The sequence below is a fragment of the Salvelinus sp. IW2-2015 genome, linkage group LG1 (genome assembly GCF_002910315.2).
Source record: "Salvelinus sp. IW2-2015 linkage group LG1, ASM291031v2, whole genome shotgun sequence".
NCBI lineage: Eukaryota > Metazoa > Chordata > Actinopteri > Salmoniformes > Salmonidae > Salvelinus > Salvelinus sp. IW2-2015.
The window spans coordinates 42,667,315-42,689,051 of NC_036838.1; the positions used below are offsets into that span (position 1 = coordinate 42,667,315).

Genomic DNA, 21,737 nt, shown 5'->3' on the forward strand with positions numbered 1-21,737 from the left:
CACACACACACACACACACACACACACACACACACACATCACACACACACACACACACACACACACACACACACACACAGCACCACACACACACACACACACACAACACACACATACATACATACCATAAAATCAAATCAAATCAAATCAAATTTTTATTAGTCACATACCACATGGTTAGCAGATTGTTAAGCGAGTGTAGCGAAATGCTTGTGCTTCTAGTTCCAACAATGCAGTAATAACCAACAGTAATCTAACCTAACAAAATTCCACGCTACTACCTTACACACACACACAAGTGTGAAGGGATAAAGAATATGCAATAAAGATATTATGGATGAGTGATGTACAGAACGGCATGGCAGATGCAGTAGATGGTATAGAGTACGGTATATACATATGAGATGAGTACTGTAGGGTATGTAAACATAAAGTGCATAGTTTAAAGTGGCTAGTGGTACATGTATTGCATAAAGATGGCAAGATGCAGTAGATGATATAGAGTACAGTATATACATATGAGATGGGTAAGTAGGGTATGTAAACATTGTATTAAGTGGCATTGCCTTAAAGTGGCTTAGTGGTACTTTTTTACATTAATTTCCATCAATTCCCATTTTTAAAGTGGCTGGAGTTGAGTCAGTATGTTGGCAGCGCGCTAAATGTTAGTGGTGGCTGTTTAACAGTCTGATGGCCTTGAGATAGAAGCTGTTTTTCAGTCTCTCCCCTGCTTTGATGCACCTGTACTGACCTCGCCTTCTGGATGATAGCGGGGTGAACAGGCAGTGTGCTTGGGTGGTTGTTGTCCTTGGATGCTTTATGGCCTTCCTGTGACATCGGGTGTGTAGGTGCCTGGAAGGGCAGGTAGTTTGCCCCTGGTGATGCGTTCTGCAGACCTCACTACCCTCTTGAGAGCCTTACGGTGTGGGCGGAGCAGTTGCCGTACCAGGCGGTGATACAGCCCGACAGGTGCTCTCGATTGTGCATCTGTAGAAGTTTGTGAGTGCTTTTTGGTGAAACAAGCCGAATTTCTTCAGCCTCCTGAGGTTGAAGAGGCGCTGCTGCCGCCTTCTTCACAACGCTGTCTGTGTGGTGGGACCAATTCAGTTTGTTCCGGATGTGTACACCGAGGACCTTCAAGAACTTGTAGCGCTACCATCGTCCAATTCAGACTGACCCTGTTCACCAAGGCGATAGCTGACGAATAGGGCGCGGGTGCTCCCTCTGCTGTTTCCTGAAGTCGCACAATCATCTCTGTGTGTGTGTGTGTGTGTTTGTGTGTGTGTTAGAGATCAAGGTGTAGAGGTTCCAGGCAGTCAGTGAGTGAGTGCTCACCTCTGTAGATGACTTTCCGACGCACGGTCAGCATGACCTGACCATTGCGGGCAGCGTTGGTCATCAGGTCCAGAACCTGCTTGTGGGAACGGCCCTTGACCATGATTCCATCGATGCCTATGAGCTCATCACCAGCCCTCAGGCGTCCATCCTTCTCAGCTGCACCAAGGTGCACGATGGCACCAATATACACCTGTCAGAGAGAGTTACACTTTGAGTCAGAAACACTGTCCATAGAAGACACAGTAGGCAATAGGCTTTCCTGGGTGTTGAAAATTAACAAAGACAATCTAACAGGGAGGAAGTTCATACTTCGGTACTCACTGGCTGCTCTGGACCTTCTCCTCCCAGAACACGGAAGCCAAAGCCAGTCTCCTGGTCCCTCATGATGAACACATCCAGGTCTTTGGTGTGAGGCTCTGTGGACAGGGGTTACTGTGGTTAGATAGGGTATCATAGAGGTGAGCACCACTCAATCATCCGGTCAGCAGGGTGAACTCACAGGCWTATCTTGCAGCTCACATTGATACTGTATTCACAAATGTAGGGTGACCCTTAACAGATGGTCACGAACTTACAAATGAAACACTGGCATCCATTGCAGAGCTATGGATGGAATAACTGAGCATAGGAGTACTAGGCCTCCTCTGTCTGTCTGTGCAGCTACAGTATGTGCACTCACGCTTGCTCTCCAGCAGGGCCTTGGACTTGAGGTACATCTCTGTGGCGTCTCGTTTGGGGGAGTTGTTGCGCAAGGTTGAAGTGTTGGAGTGGTAAGGGAGGGCCTGGGGGACAGAGTCTGTGACACAGTCCAGAGTCTCTGTGCTAGATGTCATTTCCTGCCTCTGATGGGGCCACAGGGCCACAGACAGCACAATTAGAGCACATTAAAGACCACACAGTCTACGTACATCTCATTACCCAGACACATGTAATCGTGATTGAATACTAAAGGAACGAAAGGTCATTCCACCGCAGGCTCCCGCATTGCTTTCACATTACCACCGCAAGCTCAATAGTAAACCAAAGGCCGATGGGATTTGAATGTAATTTACCATTCACAGGCTAAAAAAGAGTTCCCTATGGCGCTGACAGGCTTATTCTGTTGAAAAGGCCAGCTTCATCTAAAGCTGTCCTACTAATATACAATATTATCTAAAGAGGCTATGTGCTTYATTACCATTGAAATCCCCAGACAAAAAAAGGAATGCTGAATAGAAGTAATTAAGAACATTTTCAAAGCAAACATAATCAATATTCAAATGTATAGTTATCATTTAATGTGATGCAGTGGGGCTTGCTGGTTAACTGCTTTACACTCAAGGACAAAAGGCTTTAATAAGAAAATGGGGGATAARCGTCTGGGCACACAATAGTAAAACACAGAGTATTATAAAACAGYGTCTGCTTTTACTCACAGGTTTCAGGCTCTTCACAGGAGATGCCTGACCTGTGAGAAACACAAGGAAGAGTCATGGGAAGGTTTTTAAAAAAAAAGTACTAATGAGACATCAACCAGTAGATGGCACTGTCTACCTAACAGAGAACGAGAGCAGTGAAGGAATAACAGTTTCAATAGTCTAGACTCAGGAGGTTTAAAACAGTGTTGTAGCCTAGTCCATCAAGAAGTATGACATCACTGTGTTATTAAAGATAAATAGGAGATATGTACATTTGAGAGAGAGGGGACCTACATGAGAGAGGACTAGCATAGTGAGCGAGACAGAGAGAGACAGAGAGAGTCATGCATAAAAACCAATGAACAATAATGTTAACTGTACAGTACACACACATGTTCCATCTCTCACGCTCAGATTGTTCCCACTGTTAATATAGCTCCAGCATTAAATTGATTCACGAGCATGCACCTCTCTGGAAGCCTAAAGGGGATGACGGTTCAGTCTGAAAAGTGTGAAAGGGTTTATGGACCCTGATGTAACCAGGAGATCTAGCTCAATTATTTTGACATGATATAAGATGATAAGATGAATTCAGTATGTTCACTCAMTCTCTCAATTCAATTCAAAGGGCTTTATTGGCATGGGAAACATGTTTTTACATTGCCAAAGCAAGTGAAATAGATAATAAACAAAAGTGAAATTAAAAATTAAAAATTAACAGTAAACTTTACACTCACAAAAGTTCCAAAGGAATAAAGATATTTCAAATGTCTTCTGTCTATATACAGTGTTGTAATGATGTGCAAATAGTTAAAAGTACAAAAGGGAAAATAAGTCAACATAAATATAGGTTGTATTTACAATGGTGTTTGTTCTTCACTGGTTGCCATTTTCTTGTGGCAACAAGTCACACATGTTGCTGTTGTGATTGCACGCTGTGGTATTTCACCCAATAGATATGTGAGTTTATCAAAATTTGATTTGTTTTTGAATTCTTTGTGGGTCTGTGTAATCTGAGGGAAGTATGTGTCTCTAATATGGTCATACATTTGGCAAGAGGTTAGGAAGTGCAGCTCAGTTTCCAMCTCGTTTTGTGGGCAAGCCTGTCTTCTCTTGAGAGCCAGGTCTGCCTTTGGAAGCCTTTCTCAATAGCAAGGCTATGCTCACTGAGTCTGTACATAGTCAAAGATTTCCTTAATTTTTGGTCAGTCACTGTGKTCAGGTATTGCTAGTTAGGAATTGCGCTAACTCTAGTTAGCAACTTCCTTCAAACTGCACGCAGAGACATAAATATGTATCCACAAGTTCATCTGACTATGGGGAAGCAGAAAAAATACTTTATTGTCAAAATCTTGAAGTGTCCATTTAAAGGGCCACGGATATAGAAGCATGCAGAAATTCTCCGTGCCTCCGATGATGATCAAAGCCAATCCGGGCTCATCGACTTGTGTACCATTTCCCCAGGGCRACTGGAGATGGATGTGTGAGACGTTTGAAGGGTGCTTTCCCCTCCCTCTCTCCCCAGGAGCAGAGCAGACAGAGACCCGTGCTTATGCAACTTCCCTTCCCAGGCCTGCAACAGACTGCAGTATGAATGTCTGACTGAGAGAGAGCCTTAGTAGAGGCTGTGAAGCAGCCTGAAGAGATACAGTATATATCCTGTACAGGGAGATGTGGTAGAGATCTGTGCATACAGAGAGGTGTTTATGGGAATATGTGAAAGGTATATTTGACAGGAGAGTTGGGTTGCATAGGGTGACTCTACAATTGTCATTACTACGTGATAATTTATGCCAAAAAGGCAACAGTCCCTCATGTGTTCACCTATTGCAGACATAGTGACATCATCAAGATACCATACCATAGTGTGTGTACATGAGTGGTAGTTGACCCAATCTCTCACCTCCTAGTATCAGCACATTGACCTGACTCACCAAGGACACTGAAGAGGTCACATTGAGATATCACTGTATCACACTGATGCTGCGGCAACAGTGATGTCGCAGCAGCGGTACAGGCAGTGTTGGTGTTATGTAACCACAAGGCAGTGTTAATAAGAGACTCTGTGACTCACCTCCTCTGAGCACCAGCACGTTGACCTCGCTCCCCACCTGTAGGTCTTTGAGGATGTCCACCACCTGGGCGTGGCTCAGAGTCTGAACATTCTGACGGTTGATCTCCTTGATCACGTCCCCTTTAAGCAGGCYGCGGCACCACTGGGCGTCTAGGATCATCTTCACCTTCTGGCCAAGGGGACAGTCTGCGATGGCAAAGCCAAACCCTCCCGGGCCCTTCACCAGGGGCACGCTCACCAGCTCGGGCTGCAGCAGGCCTGTTCCCCCCTGCTCAGAGAGCCTCCCGTTGGGCAGCGCGGCCACCATSGGCCGTCCGCTGGCGTCGGTGGTGACGTAGTGGAGCTCCTGGGAGGAGCCGTGCAGCACGTCGCCCTTCACCAGCAGSGGCTGGCCATTGATGAGGGGCACGGCCGTCACCACCTCGCCTCCCTGTAGGGGCGGAGGAGGTGGGGGGTTCTCGGTGTCCTCCGCCACGTCTGGGGGCAGCGGGTAGCCGCGGCACAGCACCATATCAACATACTGACTTACTGGGATGGACTGGAACATCTGCACCACCTCAGGGTGGGTCTTCCCCAGCACACATTTCCCGTTGATCTCCACGATCACATCGCCTGGCGGGGAAAACCACAGAGCGAAAGAAAAGAGAGAGGGAGAAGAGGGAGAGGAGAGAAAGGAAGAAGAGAGAAGGGTTGGAGAGAGAAGAAACAAGCCTTAGCAAACAGTGAGAATATACAGACATATCCATGGGCGATGTAGTGATTGTTATGGCAATATAGTAGCTTGTTAGCTAGATGACTGTTCTGTTTGTGACGGACTGAATTGACCATTCGCTAAACCCAGACCAGAATTTTGGGCAACCAATCGCAGAGCTCCAATGGATAGCAACTGTCGCCGAGTCCGACACCTCGGACAAGCTCACGTTTAAATTGCATGAAAGCCAGTGAGGGCTATAGCAAAAATTGAGTTTTATTCATAATATAAATGTTTAAATGGCTAAATAATTTAACAGTGCACCAGGAGTACTTGCTATTGTGATTCCTGAAATGTAGAGCCTGTTGATGGAGTATTTTTCTAATCCCAAATTATACTTTTGTTACATTGTTTGTTAGCTCAGCAGTTTAGCTAGCTCTCAGTCTCCTTAAATAAAATAGTCATTTAGCAGAACCTCTTATCCAGAGTGACTTACAGGAGCAATTAGGGGTAAGTACTTTGCTCAAGGGTATATCAACCAATTTTTCACCTAGTCGGCTCAGTGAGTCGAACCAGCGACCTTTCGGTTACTGGCCCAACGCGCTTAACTACTAGGATACCTGCCGCCCAATGACCACCAAACGTTGCTAACACTAGCTAGCTAGCCACATAATATAGCTAACTTGTTTTCTCAAAATGTATGTTAGCTAGCTAAGTTAGCAATGATGTGAATACTCCCATCTGCTGTCAACATCAGGATACGATTTGAGAGTACTACAGTCAACTCCATCCGTGTTTATAGCTTTGACTGCAAGCTGAGAGTGAATTCAGAGCCATTAGGTGGTAGCTACACTAGCTACAAACATAATTTTACCAGGTTTCTGTGTAGCAATTGTAGTTTGTTGACAGTCCACCACAACATACCCAAGAGTTTCCTGATTAGCAAGTGGAAGTATGTGTTTCATTTCATTGTGTATTAGAAACACAGTTTGAGATCATTGTGATAGTTGCCACCCCATCTTTTCTTCACGTTCATTCATCCTCCCATCTCTCCCAATCAGGGTTTGGCCCAATTCAGAATTGAATTGAGAATGCCTCAAATTTCAATTAAATTCTTGAATTTGAATTGAAGTAGTTAATAGGATACAGAAATGCAATTTGAATTTGAATGAAAGGAAATATAATTGAATTCAGTGAAATTCAAATGCCTCTTCTATTCTATATTAGGTGTARTCTATACAAATATTAAATCAAATTGTATTAGTCGCATACATATATCGCGGGTGTAGCGAAATGCTTATGTCCCTATCTCCAACAGTGCAGTAATACCTAACAATACCAAACAATACACACAAATCCCAAAAATCTAAAGAAAGGAATCAAGAAATATAGAAATATTAGAACGAGCAATGTCAGAGTCCGGGATATAAATATATATGTATATGATGGTGTGTATAGACATTATGGACAGTATATGACTAGAAAAGGTGTGTTCAGCATTAGTTATATAGGATGAGCCTTGACAAGAATACAGTATATGCATATGAAGTGGGTAAAACAGTATGCAAACATTATTAAAGTGACCAGTGTTCAATGACTATGTACATAGGGCAGCAGTCTCTAAGATTCAGGTTTGACCGGGTTGTAGCCGGTCAGTAACAGTGACTAAAGTTCAGGGCAGGGTACTTGGGCGGAGGCCGGCTAGTAGTGACTATTTAACTGTCTGTTGGCCTGGAAATAGAAGCTGTTTTTCAGTCTCTCGGTGCCAGCTTTGAATGACCAGTACTGTCTCTGCCTTCTAGATGGTAGTGGGTGAAGAGGCTGGTACTTGGGTGGCTGAGGTCCTTGATGGTCTTCTTGGCCTTCCTGTGACACCGGGTGCTGTAGATGTCCTGGAAAGCAGGCAGTGTGCCCCTGGTGATGCATTGGGCTGACCACACCACCCTCTGGAGAGCCCTGTGGTGTCCATACCAGACGGTGATACAGCCCGACAGGAAGCTCTCAATAGTATATCTGTAGAAGTTCGTGAGGGTCTCAAGGGCCATGACAAATTTCTTCAGCCTCCTGAGGTTGAAGTGGCGCTACTGCTATTGTGCCTTCTTCACCACACTCTCTGTGTAGATGGACCATTTCAGGTTGTCAGTGATGTGCACACCGAGGAACTTGAAGCTTTTCAGCCTCTTCACTGCGGCCTGTTGATGTGGATCAAGCCATGCTCCCTCTGCTATATCCTGAAGACCACGATCAGCTCCTTCATTTTGTTGACGTTGAGGGAGAGGTTATTTTCCTGGCACCACTCCACCAGGGCCCTCACCTCCTCCCTTGTACATTAAACATATTGTACCGTAAAGATCTTGTACATAAAACATCAAACATGTTGTTATATCAACTATTGTTTACATTTTTTATTAAATGAATGATCAAGGGAAAACAACCTGTATGCTATGATATTTAATTTATCACTTACATTTTGTTTAAAATGGGGGAAGTACTACATTTCCCAGAGTGCATTAGTTTAACCCTCAAGTTGACCCTGAGCCAAACAAATGAAATGATTGGTGGGACTGGAGCAGAAGGTGGATTTCTGAGGAGGAATGAAGGTGGAAAAAGAGTAAGAAGAGGTTGAAGAGAATGATTAAAGCAGAGGGTGAAGTTAAGTTTGAGGAAGATGGCGATAAAAATGGAGATGGGCTGTCGAAGAAGATTGGTGTCAAGTGCAAACAAAGTGAGCCGAGCGCCGGACCGAGTTCTGGAGGAGAATTGGAAGTGAATGAGGGCTAGCTAAGTGAGGTGGAAGGCGTGCTGAAGAGCTCGGAACCTGAGCCTGGCATTGATGGACATGATAAAGAAAAATCTGGTCCAGTAGGAGTGACATTTTTGGAGAAAGTGGATTCTTGCCTTTTGGCGGATCCATTTGTGGTTTCAGGGTGGGTGGGAAAGGAGTTTGCTGCAGTTGAATCAGTGAAAGTAACCTGTAGTGGACTTCTGATATTTGTTTGTGTTTCTTCTGCCCAGAGGGAGTGGGTGCTCCATGTCACACCACTTGGATCAAGATCTGCTTCTTGCTTTGTGCTTAGGAATATGGCACCATTGAAAGGAGTGATTGAAGTTGAAGATTCCTGGTGTTTGTGACTCCCCCGCCGTTTGGTGCGACGCAGCAAGTAGTGAGTGTGGTGAAACAGACAAGTCACTGTCAGTCCTTCTGAATTTTGAGTCTGAGTTTTTACCTGACAAAGTCATGTTTGGATATATCAGTTATCCTGTTAGAGATTTTGTACTGAATCCACTTCGCTGTTTCAGGTGCAACGTTTATGGTCATGTTGCAGCAGTGTATAGGAGGGAGATTCCAAGATGTGGGATGTGTGCAGGTGGGCATGGGTCAGAGGACTGTGTAGTTTCGATGGATACAATTATGTGTGTCAACTGTAGGTGTGCCCATGTTGCTGGGAATCGGAGGTGTCCGGTACAAGAGCGGCAGTTTGAGGTGGCCAGAGTAAGAATAGTGCAGAAGGTGTCGTATGCTGAGGCAGTGAAGAAAGTAGAGATGGATGGATGAAGGGTGAGGGGATCTGGAGAGGATCCCTGTGAGTAGAAGATCTGTGCCAGCACAGAGGGATAGGCCAATGACTGATATATGCTTCAGTAAGGTTGGATTCTTAGCATTCATAGCAATTGTTATCAACTGAGAACCTAAATCACAGTTGTGGTGGCAGCTGCAGAGTAGTATTTGGGTATACAAGATTTAATTTCAGAAGAGTTACAGGGTGTGTTGAGTGGTGATGTCCCGTCCTCTTAGGTCGCTGGCAGGAGCAGATAGGGTCAAAGTAGTGGAATGGGGTAGTGGGTTTTTAATTATTATTTAGTGGTATATATTTTGGTATCACAAATGTAACGTGATTGACTAAACACTACCGCACAATAGGTTGCGGCATGCACAAACAAAATGTACGAATGCCATGGTACCAAAGAAGAAGAAGAACTGATTGGTGGAAATAAAAATGGCGATTCTAAGCACTAAGGTTAAGATGGTATATTAACATTGTTTCCAGAGAAAGTGATATATTCTTTGGTATCTGGAAGTGTGACCTGTCAGATTCAATGAAATTTTCATATTCTATGACTGAGTGGAATTTCTTTGAATTGCACTGAATTAAATTCTACTTCCTGCCACTCAAACTCAAATTCTACATCATGTGGGGTGTGGCCAATTCGAATTTTAACTCATGAGTTGAATGGGAGTCAATTACATAATTATGAATTGATCCCAACTTTGCTCCCCATCCCTTTCATATTCTGTCCTCCTTACCTTCTTCCTCCCTGCCTATTCCCTCTCTCCTCCGCTCCCTCTCTCCATTGTTCTAACAGACTTCAACTTGCGGCGCTTCTAGCCAGGCAAATCATTATTGCATGTACTGTGTCCTTTTACATCTCACCCTGACAGCTGGCTCAGAGAACAGCAACCTCCAGCCCCTCTCAGCTCACACAARAAAAGCTGCTGAGGATGCAGAGCCCCAGACAGCATCAAAGCTAAAGGAAGATCAGAGTGTGCAACAAAGATACTGGGCTACACACAGAATACACCATAACCTGTCTCTCTGACATAGCCGCGGGAAGTCGTTTGGGGGTGTGGGGGGGAATGTTTGCCCAGTGCACTACTTTTGGGAAAAAAATAMAAATTAAAAAATATGTATTAATAATAAAAACATATATATATTTCAGGGGGTGCTATAGCACCCTCAGCAGCAATACTTCCAGCGGCAATGCTCTCTGCCTAAAATGATCCCCTTGAACAGAATTTCTGCTCTCCCTTTCACTGTATCTCTTGGGGAAGTGTTAGGGTAAGTGCAGCCCCTCTATAGGGACCAACCAGGTTTTAATTAAGTTCACTAGCTGCCTTTTGAGCTGGTAAAAGTGTGTGGCTCCGCACAGGGCAGTGCAGCAGTGTACTTCTCACCGGAGGAGATCTTGTTGTCATGGGCAGCAGGGCTGTCGCTGAGGACGTTCTTCACCTGCAGGAACTCGTCATGGCGGTCGCCCCCTATGATGGTAAAGCCAAAGCCCTGGGAGCTTTTCCTCAGAGCAGTGTGGAACATCTCCCCCTGCAGCTGGGACGGGTCTGGGGTGAAGCCTGACGCACCCCCCTCACCTGCAACGTAAGTATGTCACAGTGGGAGAGTTAGAGGAAGTTGCATAACTAAATAAGGCGTRAAAACATCAACATAGTAACAAAGTAACAACCTTAAGACCAATGTAGTCACAAAAGTCACATTTTCTTTGACTAAAACACTGCCCTGTATGATAACTAAAACAGTAACAGACAAAAGATTATACTATAGCTTTAGTAGCTACATTATTAGTCTGACGTTCATTGTGGGATTCATTAACATGCTGTGGATTCAAACAGTGACATAACACCTCTGAAATTGTTCAGTTAAGCATGAGGTCCTTTCTCATTTTCTCCCTATAGAGCCAGTGAGTCAGACAAATAAGTTTGGAACGACATAAGGTCATTGGCAGCATAAATATGACAGTGGACACACAGTCCAGTAAAGAACAGGCTGTCAGAGGTATACTGCATTAAATGGGCCAGCTGAGCGTTTCCCTCGCTGGCTTTACTGTCCTATCAGCACTTTATAATAGAAGCATACCATCTTTTCTCTTTGCTTGACTGTCTCTACCTCTGTCCAGGCTAAGGTGGATTTGAGATACATTCCAGTCCTATATGATGTAGCAAAGCAGCCCTGTGCTGACTGTATGGTACTGTATGGCCCATAGAGACACTGAGGGGAATTAAATACAGTGTGGATGGACTCCAGCTGTCGTGTTCAATGGATCAAGAGAATCTAATTTACATATTCACAGTCAAATTGCTTGATGATGTCACGCCCTGGCCTTAGTATTATTTGTTTTCTTTATTATTTTAGTTAGGTCAGGGTGTAACATGGGGTATGTGTGTGTTTTGGGTGATTATATGGTATAGGGGGTGTTGGTTGTAGTGTATGGGTTTGTGTTGAGTGTATGTGTCTAGGTATGTCTATGGTTGAGTGTAGGTGTTTAGGAAAGTCTATGGTTGCCTGATTTGGTTCTCAATCAGAGACAGCTGGTTATTGTTGTCTCTGATTGGGAGCCATATTTAAGGTAGCCATAGGCTTTAGGTGTTTGTGGGTAATTGTCTATGTTGAACGTAAGTAGCTTGTGTGTGCACTTTCGTTTGTAGCTTCACGGTCGTTTGTAGTTTTTGTATAGTTTGTTTAAGTGTTTCGTGTTCATCTTCGTCGTTCTAATAAAAGAAGATGTATTCATATCCCGCTGCGCCTTGGTCCGTCTCTCCTCCACACGATCGTGACAGATGAACTCAACATGGCGATCTCGTTTTTCAAACTATGACAGTGATAAAAACTGTAATTTTGCGTATGTCTAACGTGTGTGTGCGTGTGTATTAGACTCAAGACAGCTCTCTGTGATAACATGTTGACAGCATTTGAAGGCCAGAACAGAAGAGGCCAAATCATCCTCAACAGCCATGATGTGTAGAATATTTAATACATTTCACCACAGACATCAGTCACCATGAGCACAGACAGTCTTGTTCATTTGATTAAAATAAAGCTGCTGGTCGTGTTAAAAAAGGTAGAGACTGAATAATAGCCATATAAGGCGTGTCAGTGTCAGTCTAGTTGAAATGCTGAGGGATTACCATGGCTCTAAGTAGTATGGGTCTCAAGGCAGGTTGGAGTGGGGAGCCATGTCAAAACACTTCTTAAAGAGCATCTCATAGGCATCTCAACCATCTCACCTAAACAGCCAGGGTCTGGTCTGATACATAGACCATGGTCAGTAAGGTCCAGAGGGTGTAGTATTGCACTGTGGGGATCTGTAGGTCAAGATCATGTTGTTGAAGATTTGTGTTAGAGGAAGTAAAGGTCAATCCAGGGGCGCAACTTTCACTGGGGACGGGGTGGACATGTCCCCCCCACATTCTGAAATTGCATTTGTCCACCCCCCAGTTTTATCATTGGAATGTGATACAAAACGAGCCAACAGTGTGCTTTAGGACCATGTGGATGCCTCCGAGAGGTCGGGTAGGGTGTTTGAAGTGTTTATCCGACTGGATAAAAAAATATAKAATTATGTCCGCCCCACTTCTAAAACCAAAGTTGCGCCCCTGGGTCAATCCAAGCTGAGGTATGATGAAATGGTCTCCACTCAGCTCCCTTGGGTGGTAGACACTGCAGATGAGTCTCTGTGTGGCATTAGATGCTCTGGGAATCTGTGGGCTTGGAGTATTGTAACGGGGGAACTCTAGCCTGAGGTGCAACTGCTGTTGTTTTGGGTACATCATAGCAACCGTYTGACAACAGTCTGGTGCAATCACAGGGTAGATGCCTATCTCAGTCCCTCCCCACCTGGCTAGCAAGTAAGCTAGTTGAGAGATGGCCCTAAAGATGTGCTGTTCCAACAGCTGTCACAATTTCTAAGAGCCGCTCCCCTTCCCTCCCTCCTCTCAACCAACCCATATGTGTAAGCTTCAGCAGCAAAACATGACTGTCAATCTGTACTCCCCGCACTGTAATGAAAGCATATGTAATTCATATTGTTTATTATGGCAGAAGAGTGGCTTGTCTTCCACCCCAACCCTAGTGTGAGTAGGGGAGAACTTGTCCTCTCTTGGACACAGAGTTGATCATACATGGCTAGCTGCGAACGGCTATTTATGCATGACACTTGACACGACATCGCTCCTACAACCTTGAGCAAGGAGATGGCTGCTACATTTTTCAAACCTATTCAACACAACACAGAATTAATGAGGTGTAGGAGGTCAACACACAATCATGGCATTGTTGAGTTTGTTTTCAATCTGTCTGTATAACAGCCTTCAGACAGCTATCCAGAGCTGAATAAAGATGGAGGTAAAGAAAAAGTTAGGTGAGCAGTGTCTACCTGGAGGAGGTGGTGCCCCCTGCTGGATAGAGACAGTAGTCTCCTGGCTCAGCTTCCTCTTAGCCTCCAGGACTGGGTTCTCAAACTGGGTTCTCTGGTTGATGTGACTGAAACAGAAACAATCCATTGAATGATTTACATTTTTGACACCAATTTACTGACACAGACAAGTTACCATGAACCATCTGTGTGTAATTCTGTGAACCACCTGTGTGTGATTCATTCTGAATGAAYTATTCTGAATGGTTAAAGCATGTCTTATAGAAGGGACTATACGTTAATTCTCAATCCATTAACAATAGGGATTCTCTTTWGTGAGATAATAACTGTCCCTCTAACATAACAAAGCTAAATTGTTTAACAGAGTTAATTTTGAACTGGAACACTGGCAGCAATAAGTCCCCATCCATTTGTCTTTGACGCTCCTTGTAAAAACAAATATTGTGAGTTCCTCTCTCTCCCCCACGGCCTCTACCAAGGAGGGACTTTTCTACAATACCAGTAATAAAATAAAGAGTTTCCTTTTCATCAAAACAGACTCCTCTACCTCTCCTCGCACCTCCTCTCCCTCCCTCCTTGATAACTCTCACAACCCTCCTTCTCTCCCTACTGCTGCCATAATGACTTGGTTTCAGAGATGTCCTGCTGGAGCAGCCAGTACTCACACATCTTCTGTAAACACACACACACACACACAATCAATGCTGTGTTTTCACCTGGGTAAATGTCATGTAACCAACAGAGCTTTAGTTTAGCACCCACTGAAAAACCAATACAAGCCTTGATCATGGAATAGTATTGTTCTCAAAATGTCTAGTAACACGTTGCATCCCTGCTATCTATATACACTGAGTGTACAAAATATTAAGAACACCTTCCTAATATTGAGTTGCACCCCCCCCCTTTTTGCTCTCCGAACAGCCTCAATTCGTCTGGGCATGGACTCTACGAGGTGTCGAAAGCGTTCCACAGGGATGCTGGCCCGTGTTGACTCCAATGTTTCCCACAGTTGTGTCAAGTTGGCTGGATGTTCTTTGGATGGTGGACCTTTGGACTTTTCTTGATAGAAACAGGAAACTATTGAGCATGAAAAACCCAGCAGCGTTGCAGTTTCTTGACACAAACCAGTACGCCTTGCATCTACTACCAAACCCCATTCAAAGGCACTTAAATATTTTTTCTTGCCCATTCACCTTCTGAATGGCACACACACAATCCATGGATCAGTTGTCTCAAGGCTTARAGTCTCCTTCCCTTCATCTACACTGATTAAAGTGGATTTAACAAGTGACATCAATAAGGGACCATAGCTTACACCTGGATTCACCTGCTCAGTCTATGTCATGGAAAGAGCAAGTGTTCTTAATTTTTTGTACACTTAGTGTATAGTGTACCTATGGTTAGTTTTTGATCTATGGTATTGCTGGGGAATACGGGTTAGCGGTATAGTATCTCTCACATGTACAGGCAGACTGAACAGACTTACTCTACATAATATGTTCCATACTGTGGGTCCTCTATCTCCTCCCAGCCATACGGAAGCTCTGTGGATACAGGAAGAGACGCATTGTGTTCAAGTACTATCACACAAAACATGCAAATGTACAGCACTGCAGGATAACAGGGCATAGTGACGAGAAGAGCCCAGCAGACACCCGACACAATGATTTGGTTAACATTTTGCAGTTTTCGCAGACAGGCAGCCTGGCTCTTCACGCAAGAGAAAGCTTTGGAGCTGCTTTTCAGAGGCAGCACACCAACTAGCATTCTGCCTGCCTTTAAAAATCCATTAGAAACAGCGGACCAGAGCCCTGTGTATCCCCCATACTCCCCACTCTCTCCCTGCACTTAGCCCAAGTCACAGCCACACACCCTGGGAATGGACAGGCAAACGAGTGGGCACTCTTGGTACCCCTGGCATTCAAGTTAATCAGTCAAGCTGATTAACTCCTTGTTGAATAAAAACTCAACATATACAGTGCCTTCAGAAAGTATTCATACCCCTTGACTTATTCCACAATACCCCATAATGACAAAGTGAAAACATGTTTTTAGAAATGTTTGCACATTTATTGATAATGAAATACAGAAATATCATATTTACATAAGTATTCACACTATTGAGTCAATACTTTGTAGAAGCACCTTTGGCAGCGATTACAGCTGTGAGTCTTAATGGATAAATCTCTTAAGAGCTTTCCACACCTGGATTGTGCAACATTTGCCCATTATTCTTAAAAAAAAAAATTCAAGCTCTGTCAAATTTATTGTTGATCATTGCTTGACAACCATTTTCAGGTATTGGCATAGATTTTCAAGTAGATTTAAGTCAAAACTTTAACTCGGCCACTCAAGAACATTCACTGTCTTCTTGGTAAGCAACCCAAGTGTAGATTTGGCCTTGTGTTTTAGGTTATTGTCCTGCTGAAAAGTGAATTAATCTCTCAGTGTCTGGTGGAAAGCAGAMTGAACCAGGTATCCTCTAAGATTTTGCCTGTACTTAGCTCCATTCTGTTTCTTTTTTTGTCCTGAAAAACTCCCCAGTCCTTAACGATTACAAGCATACCCATAACATGATGCAGCCACCACTATGCTTGAAAATATGGAGAGCGGTATTCAGTAATGTGTTGCATTGGATTTGCCCAAAACATAACATTTTGTATTCAGGACAAAAAGTTAATTGCTTTGCCACATTTTTTGCAGTATTATTTATTCAGTGCCTTGTTGCAAACATGATGSTTGTTTTAGAGTATTTTTATTCTGTACAGGCTTCCTTTTCACTCAGTCAATTAGGTTAGTATTTTGGAGTAACTACAATGTTGTTGATCCATCTTCAGTTTTCTCCTATTTAATGGCCCACAGCCATTAAACTCTGTAACTGTTTTAAAGTCACCATTGGCCTCGTGATGATATCCTTGAGCTGTTTCCTTCCTCTCTGTAATGAACACGAGGGGAGACAGAGCTGGGTTCAAGCGCAGGGCGCAGCAGGTGTTTATTGCAAAGGACCACAGGATGAAGCAGATAGCTGGGCCCAGGGGCAGGCAGAAGGTCATACACAGGGGGTCCAAAAGGGCAACAGTACAGGCAGGGAAAAGGCTAGTAATGTAGTCCAGGAGATCAGACAATAGGTAGATAACAGGAAATCCAATAGGCCAGAGTACAGACAGGGAATAGGCAAAAAGTGTCGTTAGTGAGGCGGGTAAAAACTATCATACACAGGACAATCACAGGAAACCCAGCTCTCCAAAAGACATGTGTCCCAAAACAAACAATACCTCACAGTGATGGGATGCAAAGAGCTGAACTAAATAGTGTGTGATAATGACATACAGGTGTGTGAACAGGTGATTAGAATTCAGGTGATTGGGATCTGGAGAGTGAGCTGCGTTCAGGGGATCTAGGTGTTTGAGAGTTTGAGCTGGAAAGTGAGCTGCGTTCAGGTGATCTAGGAGTTTGAGGGTGTGAGTTGGAAGCAGACGTTACACTCTCCGGCAACTGAGTTAGGAAGGACGCCTTTATCTTTGTAGTGACTGGGTGTATTGATACACCACCTAAAGTGTAATTAATAACTTCACCATGCTCAAAGGGATATTCAATGTCTGCTTCTTTTTATTTATACCCATCTACCAATATGTGCCCTTCTTTGCGAGGCATTGGAAAACCTCCCTGGTCTTTGTGGTTGAATCTGTTTTTGAAGTTCACTGCTGGACTGAGGGACCTTACAGATAATTGTCTGTGTGGGGTACGGAGATGAGGTAGTCATTCAAAAATCATGTTAACCACTATTATTGCACACAGAATGAGTCCATGCAACTTATTATGTGACTTGTTAAGCAAATGTTTACTCCTAAACTTATTTAGGCTTGCCATAACACAGGGTTTGAATACTTATTGACTCAATACATTTCAGCTTTTCATTTATTAATTAATTTGTTAACATTTCTAAAAACATAATTTCACTTTGACAGTATGGGTTATTGTGTGTAGTCCAGAGACACAAAATAAACATTTAATCCATTTCTATCTACCACAACATAATGTGGAAAAAGTCAAGGGGTGTGAATACTTTCTGAAGGCACTGTACATGTAGGCAGCCCACATGACCCTGAGTTGGGGGCATTTATTAAGGAAAGTACATGTCAGAAGATGTTATACAATCCTGTCTGTATGGGAACGTAAAACTCATAGGAATAGGCGTCTATCTCCTGTTTCTGTAGTGTGAGRCAGCTTGATGTACAAGTACACCCCCTGGACAGGAAGCATGCCCTACCCCCAATCTATCTCCTTAATGCTGGCACGCAGCCAGGTCTTTGGTATGACTCAGCCGGGTATCAAACTCCCACCCTTCCAATCTCAGGGTAGATATTCTAACCACAAGGCCACTGAGTTGGGAATGTAGTCAAACAGTACATATTTATTAAGCTGTGTGTATAGTATGTGTATGTGAGAAATAATGCATAGTATACTGTAGGGCAGGGGCTGATAAGCATAGCCATGTGTAAAGCTCCATGTGTGTTCTGCAAGAACTTCGTGTATGTATGGTCCATTTACACCCTACAGAGACAGAAGTTTCAGAGTGTAGCGCAGTGTCGCAATATTGTTTTTCGTCACAAAAGGGGCGGCTCCTTGTAGTGCACTCCGACATTCAATGTACTCCCGTGCCACATGCTAATTGTAAAGCCTTGTTCACATTACCCATAAGCACTCCGTTACGGTGTGCCAGATGTCATGCATTTCAATGGCGACGTCCACAACGGAGTGAAAACGCAAGCGTTAAAGGCTCCGTTGTGAGACGGAACCAYATACTTTGCTGACTAACGGCGAATAAACTATAAACGATCAAAATAAAGAAAGTCGCACACTCCATGTATAATCTACCAGCAATTTAATGGGTATTTAMCAATGACTGTGCCAATCACTGTGCCTTCCTCAGGGTAATGTCATAAATACTTGAACCAGGTTATGTAGAAACACAGTGCAATTAGTGTAACCAATGACAGTGGTGAGGGGTGTGTCATAATGATTAAGTTAATTAAAATGAATTAGTGAAACTGTTAACAAAATAGTATATGGCATATTAAATATATTATGCTATTGTTATCATATAGAAACATAATGGAATATTGTACATCATATTAGCGTCAACATACATTATTGTTTAATTCAATTTCACATCATTTTGTATTTCATTTTTGTTACATGTAATATTGGTTCAACCTTAATATATAATGAACATCCTCAACAGGGGGAACATATTAGGTGWACGCTAATAAGCTGTAAAAATAWTTTTTACATTTATAAGACTTGTTCATAAAGGAAAATGTGTTCATAAGAAGGGCTTGAGATCAAAGTCAATATTCAGACCATTAGGGGTMAATGTTTTTAGATAGGMTWWCYRGWWAKCCTATCTTTGTAGTAGTGGGATCTCAATGTTACCTCCTCTCCTTGGTAGAGCAACATGCTCAATGCCTGTGTATTTGAGAGAGGAGATGGGATGGTTAGCTTCAACAAAGTGAGCTGCTACTGGATAGTCAATGTTCTTACACCTGATTGAGCTGCGGTGTTAATAGAATCCCCCAAAAGTTATTTTGTTTAGAAGTGATAGCGTTATTCTAGGATATTTTAAAACATAAAAACAGATAGCCATGTGCATTAAAACCAGTAGATAGTGATAGCGCTGATGTCATCCAAGTGTTTCTGTAGAAAAAACCCTTGATGACACATGAAGCCGGAAGAACTTGAATTTGAAGCACACCATATTGTTGAATGGGGCTGAATGGCAACCAAAAATGGTTAAAGTGGCCGTAGCTAGCAAAGGATCATAGTCGATGTAGTCGTTTTCATCCTGCCTGAGGGAGTCAATCTTAATGTCTATGGCATGAGCCTCATTGTAGCCTGCCGGCCTGCGATTTGTCTGTGTCAGCACGTGGTGCTATGTGACGACGAATGTAGTAGTCAGAATGGATCACTATTTCATTAAATATCATGATTTGTAGCAAACTTTAAAATAATTCACCGTGGGGATCGAACTTGATCATAATAAACCAAATTTAGAGCCCAAAACAGCCTTCGGGGCTGTTGGCGATCGTCATTTACATAGGCTTTATAGGTCAGACCAGGGCTTTTGACACCACTAAGTCGCTAATCAGTAACCGACCAGCAGAGCTTGTGACTTCACGCTCCAGACTGGACACTGGGGGCCTGGTTTAGCCAACTTGCTTGCAAAGGAAGACAACAAGAGAGACTCTTATTTAGCTTTCACCACAAATGAGAAGACAAGAAAACCTCTGTTGCCCCATTGTGAATGTTGCTATTTGGGAGTCTGGACCGGCAAGGTATCATGTTACCAAAAGATCTATGCACATGAAGCTTGTAGAGTCCCTGAAGTCTTACCTCCATCCTCACACTTCTCTGGGGSCTTGGCCTTCTTGGCCAGGCGRGGGTCCAGCCAGGTGGTGGTCTTGCTGTTGTGACTGTTAAGGGCAGATAAGAGAAACATTCAAAAACCTGAGCCAGCTACTGACACTGGTATTTTCATGATAGTAAAGGTAGACAGTCATGTACCCACCTACTCTATATTCTGTTATACTTTCTTTGAAAGCTACACAGGTTATATATAACTGATTGACACATTTATACATCCTGCTATGCATTCAAATGAAGGAAAACTGAAACAGAGTATTCATTATGATATTGTGGCGATTTCAGACAAGAGCGGCTGCAAGTAGAGCATTGTACAGGCATGAATTTTAAGCCTGAGCCCTACCCATGCCGGCGACGTTCAGGCTCTACCTTGCCAAGGCCCGATTGCATCTGCCAAATTCAAGGCCCGGCCCTGTCCGAAACCCSAAATAACTTCCATCTTTAGTAAATTCATTAGCTGTTCTTCTCGGCCTGTCACTCGCTTCCTGCACACAGTTCGCTCTGCATGCGCTCTGCTYGTGGCGCTCTGAGTCTGTGAGTATCCATAGCAACGGCTCCACTTGGGCTGCTCAATGAAGAGACATGAGAGAGCTGTTAGCTACTTTTCGTCACTCTAAACTCCAAAACTCAAGGAACATTATTATTTTCTGTGAAATAATCTCTCCTGTCTTATATTTGACAAGGTTGACACTTCTGACACCATGTTATGATCTTAGTCAGATATGACTGTACTGCTCAGCAGAGCATGAGCAAACGGCTCAGCTTCAAAATGTTAGTGATCAATTTAGTGATACCCAAGCTCTACCCGTAGCTAGTTATTGATGAAAAAAACTGCCTTACCCGKCCCTAACCCGTCGGGCTCGGGTCGGGTAACAGAGAACTAGCTGGAAGCCAAATCTGTTTACAAAAAACTCAAGGGCTTCTGAGAGAGCTATATTTACTAAATTGTTCCTAAAACACAGTATTGATTTGTCGGGAAGTTGTCTTGAAGAGAAACCATCAAATTCATTAGCTTAGACCAGAACMACTTTTGGAACAATCATGTAGGCTAGGGCTGTAAGTCAATATAAGTAGATTTTAAAGAGACCCACACCAGTCCAGGCCTTGGCTTGTTTACCTAAATAACCCAAATCCTCTGTCTGTTCGGCATGGCTTATGTAACACCTGTGCTGTGTGCTTCACTAATCTAATCAACAATGTCATGTCATGATACTTTGCATGATGCTGATCAGATATAGTCATCCATGCATAACCTGTAACGTACATAACATTCCACATTCAGTCTAGAGCAGAAATGCATGTTCTGCATTTCAAACATATTAAGCTCATATTAATGAGCTTTGAACTCTGGAGTTATCTATGCACGTACAGTGTAGTAGCACTGTGTAACCAACCAGGACTAAAAGGTTGTCTCTTTGTCCTGTCCCTGAGTAGATATACAGGAGCTGGTGCAGTACTCACTCTATGAAGTAGACCATGCCCGTCTCAGTGTAGGCCATCTCCCAGTTGAGAGGCAGGGGTTCCAGGCTGTCATCGCCGGGCAGAGAGCTCCACATACGGAAGTCCATGGCACTGCTGGACTGGGTGTAGCTGGGCACCGCCTTCCTCCACGATGCCCCTTCTTTTTGCTCTGTAGCCCAGGAGAGAGAGAGACAGAGAGACAGAGAGAGAGCAGAAGGTTAGCCTGCATGGACACCTCCAGCCTCCCAGCTTGCAGTGGGAGGGGGGAGGGTTTGATGTTGCTACAGGATTTGCATGCAAGAGATGGTGTGTTCTGTTCATCAAGGCTCTTTTTCATTTGCATGTGCATGTACGTGTGAGCGTATTTATGCATATGTGGTACCCTCCCCCTGGATTTAAATGATACAAG

General features: G+C 43.6%; 1 protein-coding gene across 1 annotated transcript in view; it reads right to left on the minus strand.

The window, feature by feature from the left end:
* The window catches only part of LOC111976531 (membrane-associated guanylate kinase, WW and PDZ domain-containing protein 3-like), a 59,954-nt gene that overhangs the window by 8,123 nt on the left and 30,094 nt on the right, over positions 1-21,737 (minus strand). The window contains exons 5-14 of the mRNA XM_070442937.1: positions 21,329-21,497; positions 19,838-19,917; positions 14,931-14,988; positions 13,445-13,551; positions 10,455-10,646; positions 4,810-5,421; positions 2,754-2,785; positions 2,018-2,180; positions 1,660-1,754; positions 1,336-1,528 (exon numbers count right to left, since the gene is read on the minus strand). Of these exons, the coding sequence (XP_070299038.1) occupies positions 1,336-1,528; positions 1,660-1,754; positions 2,018-2,180; positions 2,754-2,785; positions 4,810-5,421; positions 10,455-10,646; positions 13,445-13,551; positions 14,931-14,988; positions 19,838-19,917; positions 21,329-21,497 (1,701 nt within the window). The remainder of the gene's footprint in view (positions 1-1,335; positions 1,529-1,659; positions 1,755-2,017; positions 2,181-2,753; positions 2,786-4,809; positions 5,422-10,454; positions 10,647-13,444; positions 13,552-14,930; positions 14,989-19,837; positions 19,918-21,328; positions 21,498-21,737) is intronic.